The sequence below is a fragment of the Oncorhynchus tshawytscha genome, linkage group LG20 (assembly GCF_018296145.1).
Source record: "Oncorhynchus tshawytscha isolate Ot180627B linkage group LG20, Otsh_v2.0, whole genome shotgun sequence".
Taxonomy (NCBI): Eukaryota; Metazoa; Chordata; class Actinopteri; order Salmoniformes; family Salmonidae; genus Oncorhynchus; species Oncorhynchus tshawytscha.
In genome coordinates this window covers 47,811,767-47,826,766 of record NC_056448.1, presented here as the reverse complement: position 1 = coordinate 47,826,766, position 15,000 = coordinate 47,811,767, and the positions used below count along the sequence as shown (strand labels likewise).

General features: G+C 41.0%; 1 protein-coding gene across 1 annotated transcript in view; it reads left to right on the top strand.

The window, feature by feature from the left end:
• Nucleotides 1–15,000, top strand: part of LOC112242007 (netrin receptor DCC-like) — a 222,801-nt gene that overhangs the window by 47,030 nt on the left and 160,771 nt on the right. The window contains exons 5-6 of the mRNA XM_042302044.1: nt 11,964–12,118; nt 12,410–12,530. Of these exons, the coding sequence (XP_042157978.1) occupies nt 11,964–12,118; nt 12,410–12,530 (276 nt within the window). The remainder of the gene's footprint in view (nt 1–11,963; nt 12,119–12,409; nt 12,531–15,000) is intronic.

Sequence of the window (15,000 nt, the reverse complement as noted above, 5' to 3'; positions counted from 1 at the left end):
GGCACTGTATATATACATATACACATATATGAATATAGATATACATATACACATATACACATATATGAATATAGATATACATATACACATATACACATATATACATATATACATATATACATACCTATATAAATATACATATACACATATATACATACCTATATATATATACTTACACACATATATACATACCTATATAAATATACATACACACATATATACATATATACATATATACATATACACATATATACATATACACATATATACATATATACATATACACATATATACATATATACATATACACATATATACATATATACATATACACATAGATACTATATAGATATATACATATACATATATACATATATACATATATACATAGATACATATATACATAATATATAAATATACATACACACATATATACATATACACATATATACATACATATATACATATATACATATATACACATATACACATATATACATATATACATATATACACATATACACATATATACATATATACATATATACATACCTATATAAATATACATACACACATATATACATATACACATATATACATATACACATATATACATATATACATATATACATATATACATATATACATATATACATACCTATATAAATATACATACACACATATATACATATACACATATATACATATATACATATATACATACCTATATAAATATACATACACACATATATACATATACACATATATACATATATATACATATATACATATACACATATATACACATATATACATATACATATACACACATATATACATATACACATATATACATATACACATATATACATATATACATATATACATATACACACATATATACATATACACATATATACATATATACATATACACACATATATACATATATACATATACACACATATATACATATACACATATATACATATATACATATACACACATATATACATATACACACATATATACATATACACATATATACATATACATATACACACATATATATATATACACACATATATACATATATACATATACACACATATATACATACCTATATAGATATACACATGCACATATATATATACATATACACATATATACATATATACATATACACATATATACATATACACATATATACATACCTATATAAATATACATATACACATATATACATACCTATATAGATATACATATACACATATATACATACCTATATAAATATACATATACACACATACCTATATAATATACATACACATATAAATATACATATACACATATATACATACCTATATAGATATACACATACACATATATACATATATACATATACACATATATACATATATACATATACACATATATACATACCTATATAAATATACATATACACATATATACATACCTATATAGATATACATATACACATATATACATATATACATATACACATATATACATATACACATATATACATATATACATATACACATATATACATATATACATATATACATATATACATATACACATATATACATACCTATATAGATATACATATACACATATATACATACCTATATAGATATACATATACACATATATACATACCTATATAAATATACATATACACATATATACATACCTATATAAATATACATATACACATATATACATACCTATATAGATATACATATACACATATATACATACCTATATAAATATACATATACACATATATACATACCTATATAAATATACATATACACATATATACATACCTATATAGATATACATATACACATATATACATACCTATATAAATATACATATACACATATATACATACCTATATAAATATACATATACACATATATACATACCTATATAAATATACATATACACATATATACATACCTATATAAATATACATATACACATATATACATACCTATATAAATATACATATACACATATATACATATACACATATATACATATACACATATATACATATACACATATATACATATACACATATATACATATATACATATATACATATATACATATACACATATACACATATACACATATATACATATATACATATACACATATATACATACCTATATAAATATACATATACACATATATACATATACACATATATACATACCTATATAAATATACATATACACATATATACATACCTATATAAATATACATATACACATATATACATATACACATATATACATACCTATATAAATATACATATACACATATATACATACCTATATAAATATACATATACACATATATACATATACACATATATACATACCTATATACAGTGCCTTGCGAAAGTATTCGGCCCCCTTGAACTTTGCGACCTTTTGCCACATTTCAGGCTTCAAACAGCTCGAGCTGTTTTGCAAGGAGGAATGGGAAAACATTTCAGTCTCTCGATGTGCAAAACTGATAGAGACATACCCCAAGCGACTTACAGCTGTAATCGCAGCAAAAGGTGGCGCTACAAAGTATTAACTTAAGGGGGCTGAATAATTTTGCACGCCCAATTTTTCAGTTTTTGATTTGTTAAAAAAGTTTGAAATATCCAATAAATGTCGTTCCACTTCATGATTGTGTCCCACTTGTTGTTGATTCTTCACAAAAAAATACAGTTTTATATCTTTATGTTTGAAGCCTGAAATGTGGCAAAAGGTCGCAAAGTTCAAGGGGGCTGAATACTTTCGCAAGGCACTGTATATATACATATACACATATATGAATATAGATATACATATACACATATACACATATATACATATATACATATATACATACCTATATAAATATACATATACACATATATACATACCTATATAAATATACATATACACATATATACATACCTATATAAATATACATATACACATATATACATATATACATATACACATATATACATATACACATATATACATATATACATATACACATATATACATATATACATATACACATATATACATATATACATATACACATACCTATATAGATATACATATACACATATATACATATATACATATATACATATACACATATATACATACCTATATAAATATACATATACACATATATACATATACACATATATACATATACACATATATACATATATACACATATACACATATATACATATATACATATATACACATATACACATATATACATATATACATATATACATACCTATATAAATATACATACACACATATATACATATACACATATATACATATACACATATATACATATATACATATATACATATATACATATATACATATATACATACCTATATAAATATACATACACACATATATACATATACACATATATACATATATACATATATACATACCTATATAAATATACATACACACATATATACATATACACATATATACATATATACATATATACATATATACATATACACATATATACACATATATACATATACACACATATATACATATACACACATATATACATATACACATATATACATATATACATATATACATATACACACATATATACATATACACATATATACATATATACATATACACACATATATACATATATACATATACACACATATATACATATACACATATATACATATATACATATACACACATATATACATATACACACATATATACATATACACATATATACATATATACATACATATATACATATACATATGCACATATATACATATATACATATACACATATATACATATATACATACCTATATAGATATACACATGCACATATATACATATATACATATACACATATATACATACCTATATATATATACTTACACACATATATACATACCTATATAGATATACACATGCACATATATACATATATACATATACACATATATACATACCTATATATATATACATATACACATATACAGATATATATATCTAACAGGTTTATTCTGTATAGTAGATTTAACAGGTTTATTCTGTATAGTAGATTTAACAGGTTTATTCTGTATAGTAGATTTAACAGGTTTATTCTGTATAGTAGATTTAACAGGTTTATACTGTATAGTAGATTTAACAGGTTTATAGGTATAGTAGATTTAACAGGTTTATTCTGTATAGTAGATTTAACAGGTTTATACTGTATAGTAGATTTAACAGGTTTATTCTGTATAGTAGATTTAACAGGTTTATTCTGTATAGTAGATTTAACAGGTTTATTCTGTATAGTAGATTTAACAGGTTTATTCTGTATAGTAGATTTAACAGGTTTATTCTGTATAGTAGATTTAACAGGTTTATTCTGTATAGTAGATTTAACAGGTTTATTCTGTATCGTAGATTTAACAGGTTTATTCTGTATAGTAGATTTAACAGGTTTATTCTGTATAGTAGATTTAACAGGTTTATTCTGTATAGTAGATTTAACAGGTTTATTCTGTATAGTAGACTTAACAGGTTTATTCTGTATAGTAGATTTAACAGGTTTATTCTGTATAGTAGACTTAACAGGTTTATTCTGTATAGTAGACTTAACAGGTGCATGTATGTGTACGCGATACATTTTGCAGCTGCCGAATACTTATTATTCTGGGAAAATGTATTTTTCTTCTTGCGGTTTTTACCATACTAATATCCCTGCCCTGTTCCCAATCTGCCAGATGTGTTTTACCAGTGATTCAGAGGAGCTCAGTGCTTATTCACATCACATTGTTGTTCTATAGTTATCTGTTTGTTGACACGTTTTCATCCCTCAGAGACAGATGCGTCTGTTGGAGAAACGGGTGGTAACATGTCTCACTGTCATAGTGTGTCTAAGGAAGTCTGTCATAGTGAGTCTGAGGAAGTCTGTCATAGTGTGTCTGCGGAAGTCTGTCTGTCATAGGGTGTCGGAGGAAGTCTGTCTGTCATAGGGTGTCTGAGAAAGTCTGTCATAGGGTGTCGGAGGAAGTTTGAGTGTCATAGTGAGTCTGAGGAAGTCTGACTGTCATAGTGAGTGTGAGGAAGTCTGACTGTCATAGTGAGTCTGAGGAAGTCTGACTGTCATAGTGTGTCTGAGGAAGTTGGACTGTCATAGAGTGTTTCAGGAAGTCTGAATGTCATAGTGTGTCTGAGGAAGTCTGTCATAGTGTGTCTGAGGAAGTCTGACTGTCATAGAGTGTTTCAGGAAGTCTGACTGTCAGGATGTTTCAGGAAGTCTGACTGTCAGGATGTTTCAGGAAGTCTGACTGTCATCTTGTGTCTGAGGAAGTCTGTCTGTCATAGGGTGTTTCAGGAAGTCTGACTGGCATAGGTTGTCTGAGGAAGTTTGACTGTCATAGGGTGTTTCAGGAAGTCTGACTGTCATAGGGTGTCTGAGGAAGTCTGACTGTCATAGTGTGTCTGAGGAAGTTTGACTGTCATAGTGTGTTTCAGGAAGTCTGACTGTCAGGGTGTTTCAGGAAGTCTGACTGTCATAGTGTGTCTGAGGAAGTAGAAGGAAGAGATGGACACTGTCTGTGTGTCTGTGTGTCTGTGTGTCTGTGTGTCTGTGTGTCTGTGTGTCTGTGTGTCTGTGTGTCTGTGTGTCTGTGTGTCTGTGCGTCTGTGTGTCTGTGCGTCTGTGCGTCTGTGTGTCTGTGTGTCTGTGTGTCTGTGTGTCTGTGTGTCTGTGTGTCTGTGTGTCTGTGTGTCTGTGTGTCTGTGCGTCTGTGCGTCTGTGCGTCTGTGCGTCTGTGCGTCTGTGCGTCTGTGCGTCTGTGCGTCTGTGCGTCTGTGCGTCTGTGCGTCTGTGCGTCTGTGCGTCTGTGCGTCTGTGCGTCTGTGCGTCTGTGCGTCTGTGCGTCTGTGCGTCTGTGCGTCTGTGCGTCTGTGCGTCTGTCTGTGTGTCTGTGTGTCTGTGCGTCTGTGTGTGGGTAGATTGCAGGGGGGTTGGGGGGTATCTTTCTGCTCCCATGTCCTACTGTCAACCCCCTACTTACACCCCCACCCTCCCCTTCTGGAGGTACACACACAAACACAAGCTGACCGAGACAGCTAAGGCTGCAGAGGTGAGACAAAGTGCAGAGTGATGTGGCTGTACAGGCGTTCTGTCCTACAGGTGACCACACTAAAACACTCTCAAACGTAAAGTCTGGGACCTACGATTTCCTTGAGTGATCCTATCTAGTTTCCTCACACTTTCACTCTCTTTTTCTCTGTCGCTCACTCCGTCTCTCTGTCTCTGTCTTTCTCTCTCTCTCTCCCTCATCCCCTCCCTCTCTCTCATCCCCTCCCTCTCTCCATTCCCCTCCATCTCCCTCATCCCCTCCCTCTCTCTCATCCCCTCCCTCTCTATCATCCCCTCCCTCTCTATATTCCCCTCCCTCTCTCCATTCCCCTCCATCTCCCTCATCCCCTCCCTCTCTCCATCCCCTCCCTCTCTCCATCCGCTCCCTCTCTCCATTCCTCTCTCTTCCTCTCCCTCTCGCCATTCCCTCCCTCTCTCCATTCCTCTCTCTTCCTCTCCCTCTCGCCATCCCCTCCCTCTCTCCATCCCCTCCCTCTCTCCATTCCTCTCTCTTCCTCTCCCTCTCTCTCTTCCTCTCCCTCTCTATCATCCCCTCCCTCTCTCCATCCCATCCCTCTCTCCATCCTCTCCCTCTCTCCATCCCCTCCCTCTCTCCATTCCCCTCAGGACAGGACAGGACAGGCTTTATTGACCTATAACACAACAGGACAGAACAGGACAGGACAAGACAGGACAGGACAGACACAACAGATTTGAGGTAGAATACATGGATGAATGGAGAACAAATGAACGTATGTGCAAATCAGTGATTAGAAGGTGCTAGCAAGAGAATCAAATCGTTAATTAATTTCCTCGGGTGACATTTTGTTTGTTTGTCTAATGCTTGAAATTAAGAGGGGTTGGAAGCAAGGCAGAATCAGAATATACGTTGTTTAGTTTCTCAACTGGCTTTAGTCATACAGTATTCACACACAGAAGATCCATTCAGAGCCTCCCGAGTGGCGTAGCGGTCTAAGACACTGCATCTCAGTGCTAGAGGAGTCACTACAGACCCTGGTTCAGTGGTCTAAGGCACTGCCTCTCAGTGTTAGAGGAGTCACTACAGACCCTGGTTCAGCGGTCTAAGGCACTGCCTCTCAGTGTTAGAGGCGTCACTACAGACCCTGGTTCAGCGGTCTAAGACACTGCCTCTCAGTGCATCACTACAGACCCTGGTTCAGCGGTCTAAGACACAGCCTCTCAGTGCATCACTACAGACCCTGGTTCAGCGGTCTAAGACATCTCAGTGCTTGAGGTGTCACTACAGACCCTGGTTCAGCGGTCTAAGACACAGCCTCTCAGTGCATCACTACAGACCCTGGTTCAGCGGTCTAAGACACAGCCTCTCAGTGCTTGAGGTGTCACTACAGACCCTGGTTCAGCGGTCTAAGGCACTGCATCACAGTGTATCACTACAGACCCTGGTTCAGCGGTCTAAGACACAGCCTCTCAGTGCATCACTACAGATCCTGGTTCAGCAGTCTAAGACATCTCAGTGCTTGAGGTGTCACTACAGACCCTGGTTCAGCGGTCTAAGGCACTGCATCACAGTGCTAGAGGTGTCACTACAGACCCGGGTTTGATCTCCTTGTACATAATAATTCACATTTTCCTTGTTTTTGGCTGGATTATTTTCCTGCACACAGGCATCAAATTAAGACCCTACATGTGTAGTAGTGACAACTAGACACTGCATGGAGAAGTAGTCATATCACTGTAATATGAAGACAATTCGGTCATCCTCTGATACTTGTTACCTAGCTGTCATCCTCTGATACTTGTTACCAAGCTGTCATCCACTGATACTTGTTCCCAAGCTGTCATCCTCTGATACTTGTTCCCAAGCTGTCATCCTCTGATACTTGTTCCCAAGCTGTCATCCTCTGATACTTGTTCCCAAGCTGTCATCCTCTGATACTTGTTCCCAAGCTGTCATCCACTGATACTTGTTCCCAAGCTGTCATCCTCTGATACTTGTTCCCAAGCTGTCATCCTCTGATACTTGTTCCCAAGCTGTCATCCTCTGATACTTGTTCCCAAGCTGTCATCCTCTGATACTTGTTCCCAAGCTGTCATCCTCTGATACTTGTTCCCAAGCTGTCATCCTCTGATACTTGTTACCAAGCTGTCATCCACTGAAACTTGTTACCAAGCTGTCATCCTCTGATTCTTGTTACCAAGCTGTCATCCATTGATACTTGTTCCCAAGCTGTCATCCACTGATACTTGTTACCAAGCTGTCATCCTCTGATACTTGTTACCAAGCTGTCATCCACTGAAACTTGTTACCAAGCTGTCATCCTCTGATTCTTGTTACCAAGCTGTCATCCATTGATACTTGTTCCCAAGCTGTCATCCATTGATACTTGTTCCCAAGCTGTCATCCATTAATACTTGTTCCCAAGCTGTCATCCTCTGATACTTGTTACCAAGCTGTCATCCTCTGATTCTTGTTACCAAGCTGTCATCCTCTGATTCTTGTTACCAAGCTGTCATCCATTGATACTTGTTCCCAAGCTGTCATCCATTGATACTTGTTCCCAAGCTGTCATCCTCTGATTCTTGTTACCAAGCTGTCATCCTCTGATACTTGTTACCAAGCTGTCATCCACTGAAACTTGTTACCAAGCTGTCATCCTCTGATTCTTGTTACCAAGCTGTCATCCATTGATACTTGTTCCCAAGCTGTCATCCATTGATACTTGTTCCCAAGCTGTCATCCATTGATACTTGTTCCCAAGCTGTCATCCACTGATACTTGTTACCAAGCTGTCATCCACTGATACTTGTTACCAAGCTCTCATCCACTGATACTTGTTACCAAGCTGTCATCCTCTGATACTTTTTCCCAAGCTGTCATCCACTGATACTTGTTACCAAGCTGTCATCCACTGATACTTGTTACCAAGCTGTCATCCTCTGATTCTTGTTACCAAGCTGTCATCCTCTGATTCTTGTTACCAAGCTGTCATCCATTGATACTTGTTACCAAGCTGTCATCCATTGATACTTGTTCCCAAGCTGTCATCCTCTGATTCTTGTTACCAAGCTGTCATCCACTGATACTTGTTACCAAGCTGTCATCCACTGATACTTGTTACCAACCTGTCATCCTCTGATTCTTGTTACCAAGCTGTCATCCACTGATACTTGTTACCAAGCTGTCATCCATTGATACTTGTTACCAAGCTGTCATCCACTGATACTTGTTACCAAGCTGTCATCCACTGATACTTGTTACCAAGCTGTCACCCACCTGTTTTTTTCCTGATTATTCTGTTACCGACTTCATCTTCTTCTGTATTCTGTTCCCCTAATCCTGACCCCAACCCTGACCCCAACCCTGACCCCAACCCTAACCCTGACCCCAACCCTGACCCTAACCCTGACCCCAACCCTAACCCTGACCCCAACCCTGACCCCAACCCTAACCCTGACCCCAACCCTGACCCTAACCCCAACCCTGACCCTAACCCTGACCCCAACCCTGACCCTGACCCCAACCCTGACCCCAACCCTGACCCCAACCCTGACCCCAACCCTAACCCTGACCCCAACCCTGACCCCAAACTGACCCCAACCCTAACCCTGACCCCAACCCTGACCCTAACCCTGACCCCAACCCTGACCCTAACCCCAACCCTGACCCTAACCCTGACCCCAACCTTGACCCTAACCCTAACCCTGTATCTCTCTCTCTCTACAGTTCCTGAAATAACCCCAATCCTAACCAATAACCATACACATAAATCTAAGCCTACACCTACATCTACGTTTATACCTAACCCCAACCCTGTACCCCTCTCTCTACAGTGCCACCCCAGTTCCTGAACTACCCCACCAACACGTATGTCTAACCCTAACCCTGTCTCCCTCTCTACAGTGCCACCCCAGTTTCTGAACTACCCCACCAACACGTATGTCTAACCCTAACCCTGTCTCCCTCTCTACAGTGCCACCCCAGTTCCTGAACTACCCCACCAACACGTATGTCTAACCCTAACCCTGTCTCCCTCTCTACAGTGCCACCCCAGTTCCTGAACTACCCCCACCAACACGTATGTCTAACCCTAACCCTGTCTCCCTCTCTACAGTGCCACCCCAGTTCCTGAACTACCCCACCAACACGTATATCTAACCCTAACCCTGTCTCCCTCTCTACAGTGCCACCCCAGTTTCTGAACTACCCCACCAACACGTATGTCTAACCCTAACCCTGTCTCCCTCTCTACAGTGCCACCCCAGTTTCTGAACTACCCCACCAACACGTATGTCTAACCCTAACCCTGTCTCCCTCTCTACAGTGCCACCCCAGTTCCTGAACTACCCCACCAACACGTATGTCTAACCCTAACCCTGTCTCCCTCTCTACAGTGCCACCCCAGTTCCTGAACTACCCCACCAACACGTATGTCTAACCCTAACCCTGTCTCCTCTCTACAGTGCCACCCCAGTCCCTGAACTACCCCACCAACACGTATGTCTAACCCTAACCCTGTCTCCCTCTCTATAGTGCCACCCCAGTTCCTGAACTACCCCACCAACACGTATGTCTAACCCTAACCCTGTCTCCCTCTCTACAGTGCCACCCCAGTTCCTGAACTACCCCACCAACACGTATGTCTAACCCTAACCCTGTCTCCCTCTACAGTGCCACCCCAGTTCCTGAACTACCCCACCAACACGTATGTCTAACCCTAACCCTGTCTCCCTCTCTACAGTGCCACCCCAGTTCCTGAACTACCCCACCAACACGTATGTCTAACCCTAACCCTGTCTCCCTCTCTACAGTGCCACCCCAGTTCCTGAACTACCCCACCAACACGTATGTCTAACCCTAACCCTGTCTCCCTCTCTACAGTGCCACCCCAGTTCCTGAACTACCCCACCAACACGTATGTCTAACCCTAACCCTGTCTCCCTCTCTACAGTGCCACCCCAGTTCCTGAACTACCCCACCAACACGTATGTCTAACCCTAACCCTGTCTCCCTCTCTACAGTGCCACCCCAGTTCCTGAACTACCCCACCAACACGTATGTCTAACCCTAACCCTGTCTCCCTCTCTCTACAGTGCCACCCCAGTTCCTGAACTACCCCACCAACACGTATGTCTAACCCTAACCCTGTCTCCCTCTCTACAGTGCCACCCCAGTTCCTGAACTACCCCACCAACACGTATGTCTAACCCTAACCCTGTCTCCCTCTCTACAGTGCCACCCCAGTTCCTGAACTACCCCACCAACACGTATGTCTAACCCTAACCCTGTCTCCTCTCTACAGTGCCACCCCAGTTTCTGAACTACCCCACCAACACGTATGTCTAACCCTAACCCTGTCTCCCTCTCTACAGTGCCACCCCAGTTCCTGAACTACCCCACCAACACGTATGTCTAACCCTAACCCTGTCTCCCTCTCTACAGTGCCACCCCAGTTTCTGAACTACCCCACCAACACGTATGTCTAACCCTAACCCTGTACCCCTCTCTACAGTGCCACCCCAGTTTCTGAACTACCCCACCAACACGTATGTCTAACCCTAACCCTGTCTCCCTCTCTACAGTGCCACCCCAGTTCCTGAACTACCCCACCAACACGTATGTCTAACCCTAACCCTGTCTCCCTCTCTACAGTGCCACCCCAGTTCCTGAACTACCCCACCAACACGTATGTCTAACCCTAACCCTGTCTCCCTCTCTACAGTGCCACCCCAGTTCCTGAACTACCCCACCAACACGTATGTCTAACCCTAACCCTGTCTCCCTCTCTACAGTGCCACCCCAGTTCCTGAACTACCCCACCAACACGTATTCCTATGAGAGTACGGACATGGAGCTGGAGTGTGCTGTAACGGGGAACCCTCCTCCCACGGTGCGTTGGATGAAGAACGGAGAGGAGGTCATCCCCAGTGACTACTTCCAGATCGTTGTGAGTTAAACAAACCAAAGGACTCTGTGTGTGTGTGTGTGTGTGTGTGTGTGTGTGTGTGTGTGTGTGTGTGTGTGTGTGTGTGTGGTGTGTGTGTGTGTGTGTGTGTGTGTGTGTGTGTCCATGTATGGTAATATATAGTACCACAACCGAATATAATATAATTTTTCAGTGTCGGTGCTGATTGTCTTGTGGAGCGGTTGTTGTTTAGCAGAAGACAAACTTCACATTATATGTTCATGTACATTGAACAATCAAATAGCATTCTAAGTGTTAAACCTGCGTCTTTAGGATGGCAGTAACCTCCAGATCCTTGGTCTGGTGAAGTCAGATGAAGGTTTCTATCAGTGTGTGGCTGAGAATGAAGCAGGGAACGCCCAGGCTATGGCCCAGCTCATACTGAGAGAGCCAGGTAAGAGACAGCCCTAACCAGGCCATGCCAAGCTAAACTTCTCTCTGTGTGTCTCAGTAAACTTCTCTCTGTGTGTCTCAGCTTAATGTCTCTCTCTGTGCTGCATCTCTCTCTCTCTCTCTCTCTCTCTCTCTCTCTCTCTGTCTCTCTCTGTCTCTCTCTCTCTCTCTCTCTCTCCCCATCTCTCTCTCTCTCTCTCTCTGTGTGTCTCAGCGCTAACTCTCTCTCTCTCTCTCTGTGTGTGTCTCAGCGCTAACTCTCTCTCTCTCTCTCTGTGTGTGTCTCAGCGCTAACTCTCTCTCTCTCTCTCTGTGTGTGTCTCAGCTAACTCTCTCTCTCTCTCTCTGTGTGTGTGTGTGTGTCTCAGCTTAATGTCTGTCTCTCTGTATTTCAGCTTAATGTCTCTCTCTCTGTGTCTCAGCTTATGTCTCTCTCTGTTCTGCATCTCTCTCTCTCTCTCTCTCTGTCTCTCTCTCTCTCTCTCTGTCTCTCTCTCTGTCTCTCTCTGTCTCTCTCTCTCTCTCTCTCTCTCTCTCCCCATCTCTCTCTCTCTCTCTGTGTGTGTCTCAGCGCTAACTCTCTCTCTCTCTCTGTGTGTGTCTCAGCGCTAACTCTCTCTCTCTCTCTCTGTGTGTGTCTCAGCGCTAACTCTCTCTCTCTCTCTGTGTGTGTCTCAGCGCTAACTCTCTCTCTCTCTCTCCCCATCTCTCTCTCTCTCTCAGCTTAATGCCTTTCTCTGTGGCTCAGCTCCACCTCTAAATCTCGCTCAGTTTAACACACACCAATACACACCAACACACACCAACACACACCGACACACACCAACACACACCGACACACACCAACACACACCGACACACACCAACACACACCAACCTTTCCTCACCCTCCCTTCCTCTCCCCCCCTCCTCAACCTCCCCTCCCCATCCCTCTTCCTCACACTCCCCTCCTCACCCTCCCTTCCTCAACCTCCCCTCCTCCATCCCTCTTCCTCACCCTTCACTCCTCCAACCCTCTTCCTCACCCTCCTCCTCCTCACCCTCACCCTCCCCTCCTCACCCTCCCCTCCTCCATCCCTCCTCCTCTTCCTCACCCTCCACTCCTCCATCCCTCCTCCTCACCCTCCTCCTCACCCTCCCCTCCTCACCCTCCCCTCCTCCTCTTCCTCACCCTCCTCCTCCTCACCCCCCACTCCTCAATCCCTCCTCCTCACCCTCCTCCTCCTCACCCTCCCCTCCCATCCTCACCCTCCACTCCTCCTCCTCACCCTTCACTCCTCCATTCCTACTCATCTTCACCCTTCACTCCTCCTCCTCCTCACCCTCCACTCCTCCATTCCTCCTCCTCCTCACCCTCCACTCCTCCATTCCTCCTCCTCCTCACCCTCCACTCCTCCATTCCTCCTCCTCCTCACCCTTCACTCCTACATTCCTCCTCCTCCTCACCCTTCAGTCCTCCATTCCTCCTCCTCCTCACCCTCCACTCCTCCATTCCTCCGTCCTTACCCTCCACACCTCACCCTTCACTCCTCCATTCCTCCTCCTCCTCACCCTCCACTCCTCCATTCCTCCGTCCTTACCCTCCATACCTCACCCTTCACTCCTCCATTCCTCCTCCTCCTCACCCTCCACTCCTCCATTCCTCTGTCCTTACCCTCCACACCTCACCTTTTACTCCTCCATTTCTCCTCCTCCTCACCCTTGCCAGCCTGGAGTCAATGTGACACCAACTCTTTGTGATTCAAAGGATGTCCTAATATGGGCACCGAAGGCTTGTTTCTCTGTGACACAGCGTCTTCGTCTGGCCCGTAGACATAGAAAGGTCAGTGGGAGGCTGCAGCAATGACTCAGTGATGTTGTTGATTTATTTTGACATTCACACGCAAAGTTGTTACTCAACGGAGAAGGGCAAAATTAGCATGTGTGAAATGATGTTTTGAGTCAGGGTCAGAGTTGGGACACCACAAACTCCCATCTGTTGAACTCTCATCTGTTCAACTCCCATCTATTCAACTCCCATCTATTCAACTCCCATCTATTCAACTCTCATCTATTCAACTCCCATCTATTCAACTCCCATCTGTTCAACTCCCATCTATTCAACTCCCATCTATTCAACTCCCATCTGTTCAACTCCCATCTGTTCAACTCCCATCTATTCAACTCCCATCTATTCAACTCCCGTCTGTTCAACTCCTAGCTGTTAAACTCCCATCTAAATCAAATCAAATCAAATCAAAATCAAATTTTATTTGTCACATACACATGGTTAGCAGATGTTAATGCGAGTGTAGTGAAATGCTTGTGCTTCTAGTTCCGACAATGCAGTAATAACGAACAAGAAATCTAACTAACAATTCCAAAAAACTACTGTCTTATACACAGTGTAAGGGGATAAAGAATATGTACATAAGGATATATGAATGAGTGATGGTACAGAGCAGCATAGGCAAGATACAGTAGATGATATC